Source organism: Malus domestica, chromosome 10 (genome assembly GCF_042453785.1).
Source record: "Malus domestica chromosome 10, GDT2T_hap1".
NCBI classification, from domain to species: Eukaryota; Viridiplantae; Streptophyta; class Magnoliopsida; order Rosales; family Rosaceae; genus Malus; species Malus domestica.
This window is the reverse complement of record NC_091670.1, coordinates 28,823,568-28,840,677: the sequence shown is the minus strand read 5'-3', so window position 1 is coordinate 28,840,677 and position 17,110 is coordinate 28,823,568. Positions and strand designations below refer to the sequence as shown.

Below are 17,110 nucleotides of genomic sequence, written 5' to 3'. Positions count from 1 at the left end.
ACAAAATAATATCAGCATTACAATTTACATGTAAGCCTCTTCTGAATGGTGATGTTTAAAAAAAAAAACACTTTAGTTAACAAAAATAAAAAAAATAAAAACCACCACAGATGGTCCAGTAGTTGGAGATGAATTTCAGGATTGTATTCCACAAGCCACGTCCTGAGTTTGATTTTTGGATTCCTGACGCTAATGAATCATATGATGATGGTTAAGAAAGACTAAAATGCATGTGTTAGACCAAGTTTGCAACTCATATGATGTGTCACCAATAAAAAAAGCACGTATATCAACACTTAAGTAATAATCTAATTATTAACATTCACGTCATATGGTTTACAAATTTAAAACTAAATAGTTGGTCTCTTAGCGTTACTCTTGTAAATTTTGTAAGTTAAAAGGGTGTGCTATCCACACACCTCTTTTTACTTCTCACATACCCTTCTAATTTTTGACCGTCGGATCGGATGAATTAAAGAAGATCAAATGACAGAAATTAGCAAGGTGTGTGTAGATAGCACACCCCAAGTTGAATTTTAGGGACTGGGTATCAAAAGTCAATTGGGCTTTAGAAAAAATAAAATATTTTTGGGCTCGGTCCGAGAAAACACAAAAATTGGGCTAGCCCACCAGCTATTCCCCTCTCTCCCGGTTAAAGGCGGTGGAGTCTGGACGCATATAAACAGGTCTATATCGGAAAACACCAGAAAAACGGCGACGTTTTAGGCATCGACGACGAAACGAAGAAGAAGAAGAGTGTAGTGCAGAGAGAGAGAGAAAGACAAGTTCCAATGGCGGACGACGAGGCAGAGATGTACGACGGAATCAGAGCTGCTTTTCCTCTATCGTTCGGGAAGCAATCTAAGTCTCAAACCCCTCTCGAAGCCATTCACAACACGACTCGTCGTTCCGTCAGCAACAACCCTCCGGAAAAATCCTCCTCCGCCGCCTCCAAAACGAGCGGCCTCCCTTCTCTCTCCTCCTCCTCCCAAACCTGGCTCAGCTCCATCCGCGCCCCCAAAAACCCTAACCCCAATCCCAACCCCAACTCCAACCCTAACGAGAACGACGATGGCGATGCCATGGTTGGACCGCCCCCTCCGCCGCCGCAATCCGAGCTTGGAGACGACGACGATGGTGAGTTGATTGGACCGCCGAGGCCGCCGGCTGGGTCCAATAGGGACGATTCCGATTCCGATTCTGATTCGGAGGCGAATTTCGAAAACAGGTTCCGAATTCCGGTGAGCAATGAGATTGTTCTCAAGGGACACACAAAAGTCGTTTCCGCCCTCGCCATCGATCACACTGGGTCTCGAGTTGTTTCAGGCAGCTACGACTACTCCGTGCGGATGTACGATTTCCAGGGAATGAATTCAAAGTTGCAGTCTTTCCGGCAGCTCGAGCCATCAGAAGGCCACCAAGTTCGAACCATCAGCTGGAGCCCCACGGCGGACCGGTTTCTCTGTGTTACTGGCTCGGCTACGGCGAAGGTGCTGCTCAACCTTACAATTCATCTTCCTGTTATTGTTTTGCATTATTTGATTTGGGTTTTGTGTATTTGGAGTTGGTGCGTGATGGGCAATTTGCATTGCTTATACCCTTTTCGATTTCATGCGGATTTTGCAGATCTATGATCGTGATGGACTTACTTTGGGAGAGTTTGTAAAAGGGGACATGTATATTCGTGATCTCAAGAACACCAAGGGCCACATAACTGGATTGACTTGTGGAGAGTGGAATCCTAAAAGTAAAGACACGATTTTAACTTCGTCCGAGGATGGATCTCTACGTATTTGGGATGTCAATGACTTCAAAAGTCAGAAACAGGTTCGATATTGTTTTCGATTTTCTTAAGGCAATGTTTTTGAATAATATGAGCGTCACTTGTCATGCATAACTATGGCACTAGAAAATTGCTTTGTTCATTGCTGAATTTGGAATTGCTTTATGTAATAACGAATTGGATTGCTAATTGAGTTTATTGTCATTATATTCATTTCTACTCTGTTTTACTTGTGCTAATGAGAATGCATGTTACTGAACTTGATGTGTTAGACTAAATGATGCTGTATTTCAATGAATAGGTAATCAAGCCAAAACTTGCTCGGCCTGGAAGAGTTCCGGTCACCACTTGTGCTTGGGATCGCGACGGAAAACGTATTGCAGGTGGTATAGGAGATGGTTCTATACAGGTATTGGCTGGAATATCTTACTTCAATAACCGCAGTAGTGAATTAGCTCACAAGGCCCCTCCCCACAAATGGAAGTTTGCATTGCTTGGATAGATAAATAGATAGATTTATATTGTTCGATTTTTGCATTAGCTTCTTCTCACAGTGCATGTATCATTTTGACAGGTATGGAACCTTAAGCCTGGATGGGGAAGCAGGCCAGATATACACGTTCAGAATAGTCATTCAGACGATATTACCGGGCTAAAATTTTCTATGGATGGGAGAATCTTACTATCAAGAAGCCTTGATGGTACATTGAAGGTAATGCATTTCCTGTATAAAGAATATACTGCTGTTTATTAGCAGTCTAGGATGTGCTTCGTCAAGATTTGTTCTTTCTGTTGTGTATTTCCCTACTAATTACATAATGTGTACTAGGTTTGGGATTTGCGTCAGATGAAGGATCCTCTTAAGGCATTTGAGGATCTCCCAAACAACTATGCCCAAACTAATGTAGCTTTTAGTCCCGATGAGCAACTCTTCTTGACTGGAACGTCTATTGAAAGGGAGAGCACCACTGGAGGTTTGCTATGCTTCTTTGATCGAGCAAAACTTGAACTTGTTTCAAAAGTTGGGATATCCCCCACCTGTAGTGTTGTGCAGTGTGCCTGGCACCCAAAACTCAATCAGGTAATGCTCTCAGTGATGGTCCATCATTTTCCTGAACTGGTCTAGCATGCTCGTTGATCTATTTGAGAATCGTACAACACATTCGTATGCATGCATGCACAATTTATGAAGAGTGCAAATATACTCAGAAATTACATGCCTTTGATTTTCCGAAGTTTAAAAAAAAAATCGCACAACTCATTCGTATGCATGCATGCACAATTTATGAAGAGTGCAGATATACTCAGAAATTACATGCCTTTGATTTTCCAAAATTAAAAAAAAATGAAAAATCTTACACGCCTTTGTTTTTGAAGATTTTTGCAACATCAGGAGATAAAAGCCAAGGAGGAACTCATGTGTTATACGATCCAACCCTTAGTGAAAGAGGAGCCCTTGTATGTGTTGCGCGTGCCCCAAGGAAAAAGTCTATGGATGATTTTGAGGCAAAACCAGTGGTTCACAACCCTCATGCTCTACCCTTATTCAGAGATCAGCCAAGCCGTAAGCGTGAGCGAGAGAAAGCACTGAAGGACCCACTGAAATCCCATAAGCCTGAACTCCCCATGACCGGACCAGGTTTTGGTGGAAGAGTTGGCGCAAGTAAAGGAAGCTTATTGACCCAGTACCTCATGAAGGTAACGTTTTTTTCCCCATTAAACATGTATTTATCTTTAGTTCCGGAATTTAATATAACTGCGGAAAACATATACTGATCCTGAGTCCCATCTCAGCAAGGGGGTATGATCAAGGAGACGTGGATGGACGAAGATCCGAGAGAGGCCATACTGAAGTATGCAGACATTGCAGTGAAAGAACCAAAGTACATTGCTCCAGCTTATGCACAAACCCAGCCTGAAACAGTTTTTGCAAAATCAGACTCTGAGGATGAAGAGAAATGATCCGAGAAAGCTCGCCTTTAAGACTACTCCCGCAAGCTCTTGCTGGCAGTACACAGAGATAGTGGCTCCCGATCCATAGTAGGTTGAGAAAAATTCATTTGCAGGCCATCCCCGACAGAAACAGAAACCGTTCCACGCCTCATTCTAAATGTACTCGTGCCATGTGATTCGTCAAAACAGCTGCAGAAGCCATGACGGACAAATCTTCGACTTTCAACTCGGAATCATTGTACGATGAAGCATTTTGAACACGAGAAATTGTAACGACCCTAACTAGTAAGGTTTGATGGATCGTTAACGACCCTATGTTGGAAAGGTTTAATTAGCAGTGATATCTTGTCTACAGAAATGTCTAGTTCTAGCTAGAACCCGTCAATCCTTACCCTCTTCCTACAAACAAAAAGCAAAAATTCAAGATAAAATAACATGCAATGATATCGAACACAACACAACTAGTTTAGGCTCCATATTTAATCTTAGGCGTGTCAGTCCACCACGGCCAGCCTCTCTTCGCCGGATGCGGCTGCTTCCGTGACATGGTCTTGGCCGATATCTTGTCCAAGAGCATCTTCAGCAAGACCGATGATGTAGAAGCCACTCAATACCGTCAACCCTGGCTGCGTACAAGACTGCGCCGGCTAGGTATTCCGACAAAGTCCAAAACAAAATGTGTGGCACCACATTCCCATAGCCTTCATCCTGACCTCATACACCCAGTCTTCCAGGTGCTACAATATTCACCACTATGATCAGTCTCGGTGGCTTGCACCTAACATCCTCGCCTTGTATAAAATTCACCTCATGCCAATCGCCGTGACTGCTCACATTCCCTTTCCATGGCTCTTCACTCAATTCAGACACCAAAAGTCCCAAAGCAATGGGGATATCATCTTTGAATGTCGAGTTGATGACGTCCATGCCGCCAAGCTGTTGTTCATCTTGCCTTGCTTTTTCAAGTCCTCAACCATTGTCATCCACTGAAGCTCGGCCACTTTCTCTACATTCCAGAGATGAACATTGCATATGTTTCATGTGGAAGCAAAGTATCCGCCTCAATCTCCGTCTTGCCAGCCTTCACTTCCTCCAAATACTTGTGAACCACACAGCTTCCGTCCTCTTTTTTGGGAGAAGAGAAGGCGTCCTTCAAGGGCACCACAACCTCATTCATGAGCCGATATAGGACCATGTCTGTGTAATCGTCCTCTGTAACATCATCATCTTGGTATTCCGGTCGTGGGAAAAACTTCCTCGCAATGCTTTCATTTCATGCATCATAATTGGTTCTATAGGCCTGGGAATACTGCTCCCTGTCGGAAAGGCACCTCAATGCAGGCTTGCTTATGTGCGTGCTACTACAACTACTCTTCCCTCCGTCTTCCTGGCCTTCTACAAGGCAGTGCAGGTTCCGGACAATGTTGCTAAAACACCCAAATGATGGGGGGAATGGACGGGATGTCGCACGCTAGGGCTTTTGGGGTGGATTTGGTGGTCATAAATCATTTGACTTTTTTTTTATTTAAAATTAAATACAAATAAATAGTATGAAGAAAATTGATCGCACGATGTACGATGAACAGATATCCTTAAGATCCCCACAAAGTGGATCCGGAGAGGATCCTCTTCCATGTGAAAAAGCGCTGCTGCTGTTTATCCATCCATTTTTTTCAATGACAACTTTACCCTATGTAGTATACAAAACTTACGTATTTATTGGGAGACATAAAATAAATGGTATGGGCAAACATGATTTAGTTTACTGCTACAACTAGTGTCAATATTTTTCAGGACCCATGATTTTTTCTCACTTATGTTTTATTGACATCAGAAGCAACATCTTTTATGTCCATTGACATTTACAAGATTTTTGATACGATACAGAAATTCGTTACATCGAACATCATATTCCCGTAAAATATAGGGATTATGATCCTACAGGGTGTGCAATACAAATATACAATAGATGTTGGTGTGGAGATTTGCGCTTTGGACTATAACTTTTATGTTGCAAAGTATTTGCTGCAAGCTTTAGCCAGCAGTTTGCAGAGATAGAAGCTCCCAAACCATGTTAGGTCGAATAAAATTCCTTCGGCAGGCCATCCCAACCGGGCCAGGAGCCATTCCACCCCTTCCCTCCAAGTTACTTGCACCTCGTCCTTCGTCAACAGTTGGAGAAGTCGTTATCCTTGAGACAAATCTTTGAGTTGCAACTTGGAATCTTCCGATGATGTGCTCATTTAACTTCTGTATCAGGTTTCTCTTAGGGGTCACCATTCTCGAAGCTTGACAAACGAGAGTCAGTTAGAACAGTGAACATCTGTGTGTCCACAAATAACTGCACAAGCCGAAAATTGCAAATGAAATAAAAGACAGGCGATAGGCTACAAATGAAAGATCCAGGAGAAGTTTAGAAAGGATTGCAGGTTACCTTCATAAATTGTCTGTCCTTGCTCGGAAAGGAATCGATAAAGCTATCTTTAAGAAGTAAAGAAACCTGAAAGGACGGTAAAAGATTTACATGTCAAAAAGTGTAATAAGCCATGTACTCTGGTATTTTCAGTTTATTTCATCGAGAACTTCTAGGAATATAGAAATTACGGTGTTAGTTTCTCTACCCTGTCACTGTTTGATTGTACACTTGTTATTGTGTAAGACCTTAGATCTGAACAAAGTGATTCTGCGTAGTTCTTCATGACTTCCAAAAACTGGCCTGCAGCTTCGATCTGAAGCATGTAGGAACGAGATATGTATTGGCATTCGTGATAAGTAAAATGCTGGAACTGCCTAGAAAAGTATGATAAATTGTTGAACAATCATTGATTCTAAAACATTTTTCCATAATTTGGTATCTGCATGTGCAATAAAATATGAAGTTTCCAAGTGTAAAGCCAGCAGAATCACGAGCAGAAGCAGTAAGCATGCAAGTATGACAGTAAACCTGCACTTCGTTGCACCTATATACAGGATGCTTTTGAGCAAATGAACCTTCACGCGACAGTCTAGCATGGATGGGCCCTAATTCAGTGGCTAGATCTTTATGTCCTGGAAGTGACGGCAAATGACACATTTTCACCTGCATGAACAACAAAGTAACAGTAAGTACACTCGTTATTCTTAATTTGAATACTGCAAGATGTAAAATACGTTGTAATTCCTCTAAGGTGGCATAAAAAACTGAGCATTCTGTAGTTCTGAAGAGATAATCCCTAAAAGAAAAAAGGACTTCTTGAATGATCAACTCGTTGCTTGAATCAAACTCGAAGATGCGAGAATTCAAAGATCTTCCCATAGCGTTCTAGAGACACCTACCTCTTTATAAAGCCAGTGATAAGGAAAAAAGTAGCCGAAAAAACTAAATGAGAATAAAAGAAACCTGATCCTTTTGCACATTAACTTGAACAGGATCCGACGTTTTCCTCTTCAGGTCTGCAGGAACCTGTTGTATCCCAATCTGCCATATGACAAGAGCACAAAGGAAATTGAACTAAAATTAATGACAGTTTTTTTATTACAACCCTAAAAATTTAAGTGAGAACTTGACATATGATTTCTCTTGGCAATACAATTAGGATTTTCTATATATACCAGAGAGTAATATAACATTTAGGCACAGAATAGAATTCCGAGAGTTAAAACTATCACAAGATTTCTAGAGGGTAATACTTGACGGGATTCCCACTTCACTTCAAACCCTAGTTCATAAACAGTACATGCTGTTTCAAAACAAATATTCAAGACTCAGTAATAGGTAAACTAAACAAATCAAAAAGAAAAATTAGATGCGGAATGTTTTAACTGCCTAAGAAGTATATGAATTTGGAGATGACTTGATGACATCCCATTTAGATTTCTGGCTTCATGAATACAGAATATCCAAGCAAAGCAAGGAACTGTTTTTGGTCAAGCCTTAAAGTTAACCGCACATACTAGCATAGCATTAACACCTCACTTGGAAAGATGAATCCTAAAATGTCGAACATTCGGTCTGAGAGAGTAATACAATGAAATACATTTATACAAATACAACTGTAAAAATGAAACGAAACTCACAATAAATGGAACTGGGGCGTCAAGAAAATCAAGTATTTTCCCTGGTAGAACCTGAAGATATTGAAGAAACTTAGAGAAAAACATATTTTCAGGATGTCATCAATGATATCGCTTAAATAATTAACAAGGTTTTAGCTATAAGCAAATATTTTACGTTCAGCAATAAATCAAACTTACAGGAAGCATTAAACTCTGCCATTGAAATGGACGAATCATGGGAATGAGAGACAATACTGTAGCTGATAGCACACCCTGCATTGATTGCAGTGTCAAATGATCAAACGATGAAAATAGAAAGTGCTCTCAGGATTGATGCACGTAACTCCAATACAAACAATTACTTACCAGATTCGGACACACTATCACCACTTGTTTTTCTAGTAATACTCCCGTAAGCAATGACAAAATCTGGCAAAAACACCACTGATGAATCAGTAAGTGTAGACAACAATATTTACTAAGGGGTTGACGGAAAAAAAAAGACTTCTTTTTCCAGGGACAAAAGTGAGCCCACATGCAAATACGCAGTTAGGTTAGAATGTCAAGGGGTCGTATGCCTAACAATTCCAGAAGAGCTATGCTAACAAGTTCCCGTATTTTTTTTCTGTAACTAAACAACAATCCACAAAATATGGTAAATCACATGAAAAGTGAAAAGCTCAAGCATAAACATCATTGTCAGTGTGGTACGGGATTCAAAATGTTTCAGTCTCACAATGGACTTGAATCAAAGGAAAAACAAAAAACTAATTGAGTCACATGGTGCGAATAAATATTGCTTAAAAAGAATCTGGACCAGATGGTAAAAATTATTTACAATCTTAACACCAGCTGGACTCAAGGCAAACATTGAAGCTTACACTTTCAAGGGAGAGAACTCGGCAAATTGTTGCAGTTGTCCATATTGATAGTGCAAGCGCTTCCTCAGCAGCAGCTAACATAACATTGACCTTTAACCAAGTGAAGTAACGTTAAGCCAATATTAAAGAATACAACAAAATTTATAGAGAGAGAGAGAGAGAGAGAGGCCTTAAAAAATGAGAAATCAACCAAATACCCCAGGATCTTCAAATGAATCAACACTATTCTCATCAAAACCAAGAGCAGCAACTGAAGGTCTCCTATACTCAGTAGCTTGTAGGTGTTCAAGAGGTTGAAAAGAAAACTCACTTCCTCGTTGCGGGAGAGGCAAAGCATGAAAACCACAAAGAATCTGTAATAAATCGTTCTTGTTCTCCTATCATAGAGAGTTGATACAAAAATAACTGTCAAAGGGAAATCAAATTATCAATAATAGAGAAATAAAATTAGTAAGATTGCAGTGTTGGTAAACTCACCCTAGCCCATTCCATTATTAGTTCATCACCAAACTCTTTCTCACACGTTGAGGAAAGGTCATCATCTTCATCCTCCGATACCATGCTTCTAGCTGGACTGCCAAAGATAATAATAGATTATTGAACTTGTACTTGTATGGTAACATGGGAGAGTGGCATCAAGTTATTTTACACGGCATAAAGAATTGAGATTGAAACTAATAATGGAGCTATTCAAGTACTACTTAATCTCATATAGCAGCATATATACAGACATAGCATAAAAAAAACCCCACTACTTCATCTCTAAAGCATAAAACGATAAATCGAATAGTAGAATAGACATATATTTACCACCTGAATAGAGATTCAGAACTGCCAAGACGCTCCAATGTGCGATTCCTGGTGGAGAAAGATGTCCCAACCTCTGGAGAAGTATGGTCATTTCCATAGATTGCGCATATTCTTTCTGAAGCCTCTGAACGAGTTTCAGAGGCCTCAAAACCATAGTCATCAGAACATTGTGAATCCCTTCTACCATCTTTGTCTAAATACCGTACTTGACAAAAATCTGAACTTTCGCTAGCAGAAACACTTTCAGGGGACTGCAGTTCCCATATCTTGAGTGAAGAAGGTGGAGTCTCATCCTCCGGTCTGATTCCTGCACCAGCAACTGTAAGTGCAATTGAACTGTTCACTGGTATTGCGGAGTCCATCCAATTATCAAAAGACTCCCTCTCAGGGGACTCATTATCATAATCTTGTACTTTGGGCAATGTAGGGACAAAATCATTGAGGGCCATTTCACTAGCAAATTGTGTTATTCGCTTCAGACGCTCCTGTTGAATGATACTGCATCATCCAAGTAAAATGCGGTGAAATGCATTGATTTTTTTACAAGGATAAATAAAATTTTGAAATGTCTATACTATACTTACAAATTATAGAGAAATAAAAACTACAACTCACCTATTCAGCATCTCGTAATGTAACTCAAAAAAAGGAACTCTGGATAGCACACAGTAGCATCGAGGTGCAGAAACCAAAAAGCGGAAGAGTCCTCCTGTCGAATGAGAATTAGGTGATGAGATGCCTAAGATAGCAGGAGGCCTCTGAACAATTTCTGACACATGCAGGCAAACACCATAAAGTGTTGCATTGTCTGCCACCTGATCAAAGGGTATTACCTTTTTAGTAACCGTGTGTGCTACAAACATATGTAAATAGCAAGCTGAAATAACAACTGTACAAATCTTCAAAGGGGACAAAATGAACATAAGATACCTTGAGTGAGAAAATAAATGATAAATCATCTTTGCCTAAATGCTCCTGTCGAGAATATCCGATAATTAGAGTGCTATCTGTGTTTTATATTTAAATATTTATGTAAAACTAATCGATAAATAATGAAATGAAACATAAAGTGGAAAATCAGTCTGCAAACTCTAAATGGACACGACTCACAATGATTTTTTCGAGGCTACACATAACTGATTAAACTTAGGACCCATTTTAAAACAATTGATCTTGTTTTAGCTTCTGATGTTCAATGGTAATATCAGAGCTTTATCCCCAGGGGTCTTGTGTTTGAAACCTCATATCCTTGTTACCCTACTTATTTATTAGTTTTAAAAGTGCAGGTTGGGACTGAACCTGCGTTTCTCCATCAACATGTATGGTTGCCTTTCCACGTGCAAGATCGACTGCACGCGAAAAAGCATGTTAGCTTGATACACATTGGTGGCTCATTTCCTAACTGTTTAGCATTAGATATGAGCGAGCAAAAATAAAAGGAAAACGTAATTTTGTGTCACCTACTCTCCATTGTTCAATACCAATTACACTTTGTATTCTTTTGTTTTTCACTTGGTTATTTTGTAGAAAAAGAAAATTTAGATGCAGAAGTATAACGAAAAGGCAATAAAAAGGCTACAGGCTCTACTTTTCCTCATACAGTGTTTATGTTACTGTGCTATTAGTACCTAGATTGTGAACACCAGCCCCTGTACGACAATATTGTCAGAGACGCAAATTTGAAGTTTTACAAAATCTCGATATTTTTTCCTTCCTTTTTTTTTTCCAAAGGACCAATTTCAATTTTTTTAAACAATTTTCAGATTTTATAAATATAAAAAAAAACTGAACCAAAGTCAAACCAAACCGAAGATAACTCAGTAATTTCAGTTCAATTTTTTGTTTTGGTAAAAAATCTAACCGATTGAAACTGAACCAACCCCTACAAGAAGTTGTGTTTTGTGACGAGATAAAATGAAGAGAAATTGAAAAGTTGATGAATATATATGTAATAGATTACATGAGACACGTTTTCGTGTACCTGTCCATAAACAACTTGATTTAAATCACTTAGTGACGGAGTCTTCTCCAATAACCGTGCCTGTAAGAGAACAGTATATTATATCAATGCAACATAAGTGTTAAATAAATACAAGATAATGAGTGAATTTAAAATTAATGGAAAATGAGCAATATCGAACCTTAACCCCTCCAGGAAAACAAAAGGAAGCTAAATCTGTCAAACGCATATCAAACCGCTTCCCAGGAGGATATTTAAAAAGTATCTGTAGATCCAGTAAAACATTCAGGAACATATAAATTATCATCGCATGCCAAAGAGAAACAAAGTTCCTGGGAACTTCTGATGCAGTTATACGCCCAACCTGAGGTTCTAATGTAGGAATTGGAGGTCCCCGCTGCTGTAGCAATTTAAGGTCAACAATTCCGCAATTTATCATCTCCATCTCCCATTTCTTTCTTTTAACAAATGCATCCTCCGCAGTGTCAAGGTTAGCATCAGGATGAAGCCCCGCAATAATAAAATGCTCAAAGAGTGAAGTTGGCTCGGTATATTTTATATGGCCCTAGAACGGCATAATCATAAAACTTTAGTAAATTAGACAGACAATTAAACCAGTAAAGAAAAGAGATTTTTTAAGCAATAACATTCAAGCATCGCGGGGGAAACTGGTTCCAAGATTTTTATAATCGCTACATTTAATCATTTACTTTTTCTAGTTTTCATGTCTGATTATACAATCAAAAATCCTACACCTATATTCATAAACAAAGAAGTGGACAAAAAAGGTTACTTTCTTACACAATAGATTAAGTTTAAACCCTCTTTATTTACTATTACTCGATAGCATGAAATTCTCGAGTAATCAAGTTCTGTTTTCTGTTTTTCCTTTTTTGTGTAGCAACAATGTATCAAGCAATGCCATAGAAAAGGATACCTTTGATTTGGAGTAACGCTGATACCACTGGCGTTTTTGGTTTGCCAAAACCTCAGGATTGAAAGACAACCGCAAACCATCCCGCGAACTTCCACCCCATCTCCAAGCCTTCTGCATCTGAGTTTTCAATTTTTGAAAGCTATTGCTCCGTCTGTGTGTCGTAGTTACAACTTCACTTTGGGAGCGCGTATGCCCCGGTGCCAGTGGTGGCATGCTCGATTTACCTGAGACCACATTTTGCAGTGTTTCCCCTGCCACTTTAAATGCCTCCTCAGATATTTCCTGCAAAACCTGAGCAGGCGACGGAGGCCGCTCTTCGTATGCATCACCATCTTCTTTACCCTCCATTTTAAAACCCTTATCTAATCTTTATAAAATGCTCATTTCACCGAATTAATACGCGTCGCTCCATTGTTTAAAAAATCCCAAAACCAGCATACATTCAACCCATTTTACTACTTCTTATCACTCCAGCATTCCGACCCACAATAACAAGACCCAGATGCAAAAAAAAAAAACACGAAATCCGAAAGGATTCTCTCCTTAAATGTGTTTGATCCTCGATTTCGCAAAAACCCAGATCACAGAAGCATTCAATCTACTCACAAAATCCACAAATTTATGTCCTTTGCGCACCAACTCCACTGTTTTGAATACAAGTTTTGAACTTTTTAATCAGGCAAACAATTTGCACCCTGAAAGTACCCATAGAATGTGAAGCAAAGCACAAAATTCAATACAAACACAATAATAATGCAGAGAAATGAAAGAGCAAAAAATCAGGCATTTATGAATTTCAAATAAATTTCAAAATTTGTGATTGCTATCATCATTGATTTGTAACTGAAACAGAAGATGAAGGGGCATAATTCAGATGGTAACTGCATGAGGAAATTAAATATCATAATGCAGATTAATAAGAAAAAATGAGTAAATAAAACAAATAAAAATTCATATTAGGCTGGGATTTGAGAAATATTAGTACCTCTTTGTTTGGTTTCAAATGGATTGTCCTTCAGAGAGAGAGAGAGAGAGAGAGAGAGAGAGAGAGAGTTGCTAAATTTGGAATGGGGTTGTATAAAGAGAGAGGAGAGGAAGGTTTTATTTAGGACGAGGTGGTCTGTGAAAGCAGGGGGCGGAAGTTAGACAAACCCAAGGGACAAGGATGTGGCGAGAGCGAACAGAAAAAAGGAAAAGACAACTCAGGTAGAAATCGAAATTCAGAGAATATCTGAAACCACCCCTTGATTTTCACATATTCACTATTGCACCATGCAGACATTTTCAGTTTTCTTATCGGGACAAAAGAAGATAAACAAAAAAGGTCTTGTTATTTTTTGGACGATATGCCGTTACAAACAAATATATATATATTGGTTATTCTATACGAAAAGAACATTTACGTAGACGTGGATGCACCCTATTGATTATATATAATTGGATATTGTTTCTCAGAGACTTATAATTTAAGTGATTAAGAACATTTAATTTACACAATAAATTTTATATTTGATTTAGGATTTTCCCCCTATCAGTTGTATATTACAAAAACAAAATAAACTGTCTAAGAGAACTATCATTTATACTGCCCATTTTGAAGCATTTCTAACAAAATTGAAATTATGAACAATATTATAATTAATGATATATTATCCAGTTTCTAATAGAAGAAATGTCGCATGATGGGATCCTTAGTATGTTGCTAAAATGGAAGGAGCAACTTTTTAAGTTATTTTTTAAGAGCTGCTTAGTATTACGGTCTGGTGGTATTCTTCTTTACTTGGAAGTGAAAGGTCTTAGGTTCGAATCTCGTGAATGGCGAATTCGATATCAAATTAGGTTGCCCATTGTGTGGTTTAGCAGAACTCCCCCTTTCCTAGTGTAAAAATATCGATGTACTAATTGTAAGAGTGTCACATCCCTGCCCGGGCGGGACCACTTTCTGAGCTCGACTCCGTCCTAGCATGATATTGTCCGCTTTGGGCTTCAACCATGTCATCACGGTTTTGTTTCTGGGAACTCACGAGCAACTTCCCAGTGGGTCACTCATCATAGAGTCCTAGCATGATATTGTCCGCTTTGGGCTTCGACCATGCCATCACAGTTTTGTTTCTGGGAACTCACACGAGAACTTCCCAGTAGATCATCCATCTTTGGGAGTGCTCTGGCCACCTTCTCGCTTAACTTCGAAGTTCCGACGGAACCCGAAGCCAGTAAGTTCCCAAAAGGCCTCGTGCTAGGTAGAGATGAGAATGTACATATAAGGCTTACAGGATCCACTCCCCTGGATGATGTGGGATGTTACAAAGAAACTTTTTGGTGTTCTCTTTTGTTTCTTTTTTATTCGCACTGTGTAATTATTTTTACGTAACAAGTATTTTATTTAAGATTATGTTTTTGTTCTTGATAAAATAAAACACCTTATTCCTATAAAAACAAAAAAAATGTATGTTGCTAAATGGAATCACCTCCTACAAATTATGTGAAGTGTAATATTAAAGGGAAGTGGCTGAGGTCAACGAGGGTTGGCTTGGTTGGTAAGTTTCATGCCTTCTGTGTTGCCCACCAAGGTTTGAGTTTCACTATCAATAGTTCCAGTTGATGCGTGATCTGTAAATTCCTACGTAAATCCATATATACATTTGGCGGTTGATAGTTAGGTGACACATGTAACTACGTCTACCTCGAAGTTGTTGGTATGCACTGGTGCTGATTACGGGATTAACCAATTTCCCCTTAACTTTTTTGAAATTGAAAGAGCCCCTCCTTAAGATAGTTTCCCATAAAAAAAAATATATATATATATAAGACAATATATTAATACTAGAAAGCAATAACTTTCAAAACAAATTTGAAAACCTGTGCAATTGCAACTTTTGTTCTCCCCACCCCTCTCTAAAAGTTACCTCTAACTTAATCATAACTCATTTCTCATTGTCACCACTTCGACTATTCCTAACTACATAAAAGAATGTAGCATGAATACTTTCCATGATGTATTAGAAAGTAATGGGTAATATGCATACTTCCATGATGCATTCCTAACTACATAATATTAACTAAATAAATAAATAAAAATAAGAGGGGCTCCCCATGTAGAAGAGAGTAATGGGTGGAATTACGTCATTATAAAAAACCCCAAGGCCTAAAACGCAATTATAAAAAAAGTTAAAAAAGTATCATAATCGTAATAACTTCCACTAACAAAAAATGTTTTTGGCTTTAACATCCGACGTGTCGTGTGCAGAAAGTACCCCACTTCCACCGGACAAAACTGTAAATGCCGTTGCAATGCTGTTGTGTTGTAAGTCGGATGATCCTGACCGTCGAATTTTGCACCGAATTAAATATAGGGTAAATTACATAATACCTTTTCAGATTTGAAATATATTACAATCTCATACAACATCTTTAAAATATTTCACTTTCGTACCTTACGTACTATTTTATTTCAAAATAATACCTCTGTTACATTTTTCATCTATTGATCCGTTAAGCGCTAACGTGGTTGCCATATGGCTGCCAAATGTGTGCCACGTGACAAAAAAAATAATTTTTTAATTTAAAAAAAAAACATGAATCTTCTTAAAAAAACAAAACTTAGAAGATGTAGAACCCACCCCCACAACCTCTCCCCACCCCTCTTCTCCCTCCCAAGCCTCCCAACTAGGGGTGGGTTCAAATAACCGAAAAAAACCGAAAACCAAACCGAACCGAGGCCGAAAAAAACCGAACCGAAACTGCCAAACCGAACCGAACCGAATCTGGCTGGTTCGGTTTCGGTTTTTAAGGTTCGGAAACCGAACCGAACCGAACAAATATATATATTTAATTTTTTTTCAATATTATAAATAATTTAGTGATACAATCATAACAAGACATAACCAGTTACCAAGTTGGTTTGCTTGAAACTCTTCAAGCCCTTGCGCATGGGTTCGAATCCTCATGCCTCCAGGGTTTCAGAAAAGTTTTTTAGTTTTTTTGAGCAATCAACAAACCTTTTAAGTTTTAACCCTAGCCGCACCTTTTATTTTTTTCATTCCTCTCTTCTCTCTCTCATTCCCTGCCTCCAGTGTAACCTAGCCCAGTAACCCTCTCGCGCAGCCGAGCCTCATCTCTCTCACTCTCTCTGTCTCTCTGTGAAGAGCTTCATCGAAGCCAAGCGCAAGGAACGCGAGGCTCGCGAGAAGGACGAGTAGTACTAGTGCGAGGTGAAGGGCAGCAAATCCCCCGCGGCCAAGAAGCGCGAGGAAGATGACGGCGTCCTTGGAGCGAAGGGAGCACCGCCAAGAGGAGGAGGAGGAGGAAAGGCGGCGGTGGGGGAGGAAGTTGGAGGTGTCGTAGATTTGGGGGTTCTCGGGGATTGGGCTTTGAAGGATTTGAAGGATTTGGGGGTCACCGACTCCCTGGGATGGCTGCAACGAGAATGCTTCATCAGCAAATCCCCCGTGGCCAAGAAGCGCGAGGAAGAAGCCGAGAAGCTGGCGGAGGCTGCCACGCGGAAGTCCGAGGCCCGCCGATTAGCGGATCTGGAGGAGAAGGATCTCGAAAAGGAGGAGCAGGCGGCGTTGGAGAAGAATTCGGATGAGGTGAAGAAGAAGCAGAGCCGTACGGTCGAGGAGGAGGAGTATGAAAGGATGGTGGTGGTGGAGAATAAGAAACGGGATGATTCGTTTAGGAGGCTCAAGGCTTCGTTTAAGGGTGAGCTTTTTTTTTCTGTTATTGGGAGAATTTAGGGTTTGTTTGGTTAG

General features: G+C 39.5%; 2 protein-coding genes across 12 annotated transcripts; one reads left to right on the top strand and one right to left on the bottom strand.

Moving 5' to 3' along the window:
- The first annotated feature begins 681 nt into the window (after window positions 1–681).
- Window positions 682–4,094, top strand: LOC103412186 (uncharacterized). Its single transcript, XM_008350784.4, has 7 exons — window positions 682–1,490; window positions 1,627–1,827; window positions 2,085–2,192; window positions 2,358–2,495; window positions 2,613–2,864; window positions 3,161–3,481; window positions 3,578–4,094. The coding sequence occupies exons 1-7, from the start codon at window positions 792–794 to the stop codon at window positions 3,743–3,745; spliced, it is 1,887 nt and encodes a 628-aa protein (XP_008349006.4). The 5' UTR covers window positions 682–791; the 3' UTR covers window positions 3,746–4,094.
- A 1,532-nt stretch (window positions 4,095–5,626) lies between these two features.
- LOC103412187 (uncharacterized) lies at window positions 5,627–13,543 on the bottom strand. 11 transcript variants are annotated; one of them, XR_011571821.1, is made up of 19 exons: window positions 13,345–13,541; window positions 12,360–13,054; window positions 11,787–11,987; window positions 11,604–11,687; window positions 11,444–11,503; window positions 10,393–10,437; window positions 10,078–10,277; window positions 9,466–9,960; window positions 9,130–9,226; window positions 8,850–9,029; window positions 8,653–8,742; window positions 8,138–8,200; window positions 7,970–8,044; window positions 7,793–7,861; window positions 7,116–7,193; window positions 6,697–6,815; window positions 6,358–6,465; window positions 6,171–6,236; window positions 5,627–6,077 (listed from the first exon to the last, which is right to left on the bottom strand). XR_011571821.1 is itself a non-coding variant. In XM_029109946.2 (19 exons), the coding sequence occupies exons 2-19, from the start codon at window positions 12,705–12,707 to the stop codon at window positions 6,003–6,005; spliced, it is 2,451 nt and encodes an 816-aa protein (XP_028965779.2). In that variant the 5' UTR covers window positions 12,708–13,054; window positions 13,345–13,543; the 3' UTR covers window positions 5,627–6,002. The 11 variants fall into 11 exon arrangements, 7 of the variants coding, with proteins under 7 accessions (XP_028965779.2, XP_028965781.2, XP_028965776.2 ...); XR_011571823.1 differs by having other exon boundaries at window positions 7,793–7,843; XM_029109946.2 differs by having other exon boundaries at window positions 6,681–6,815; window positions 7,793–7,843; window positions 13,345–13,543.
- Between the last annotated feature and the right edge of the window lie 3,567 nt (window positions 13,544–17,110).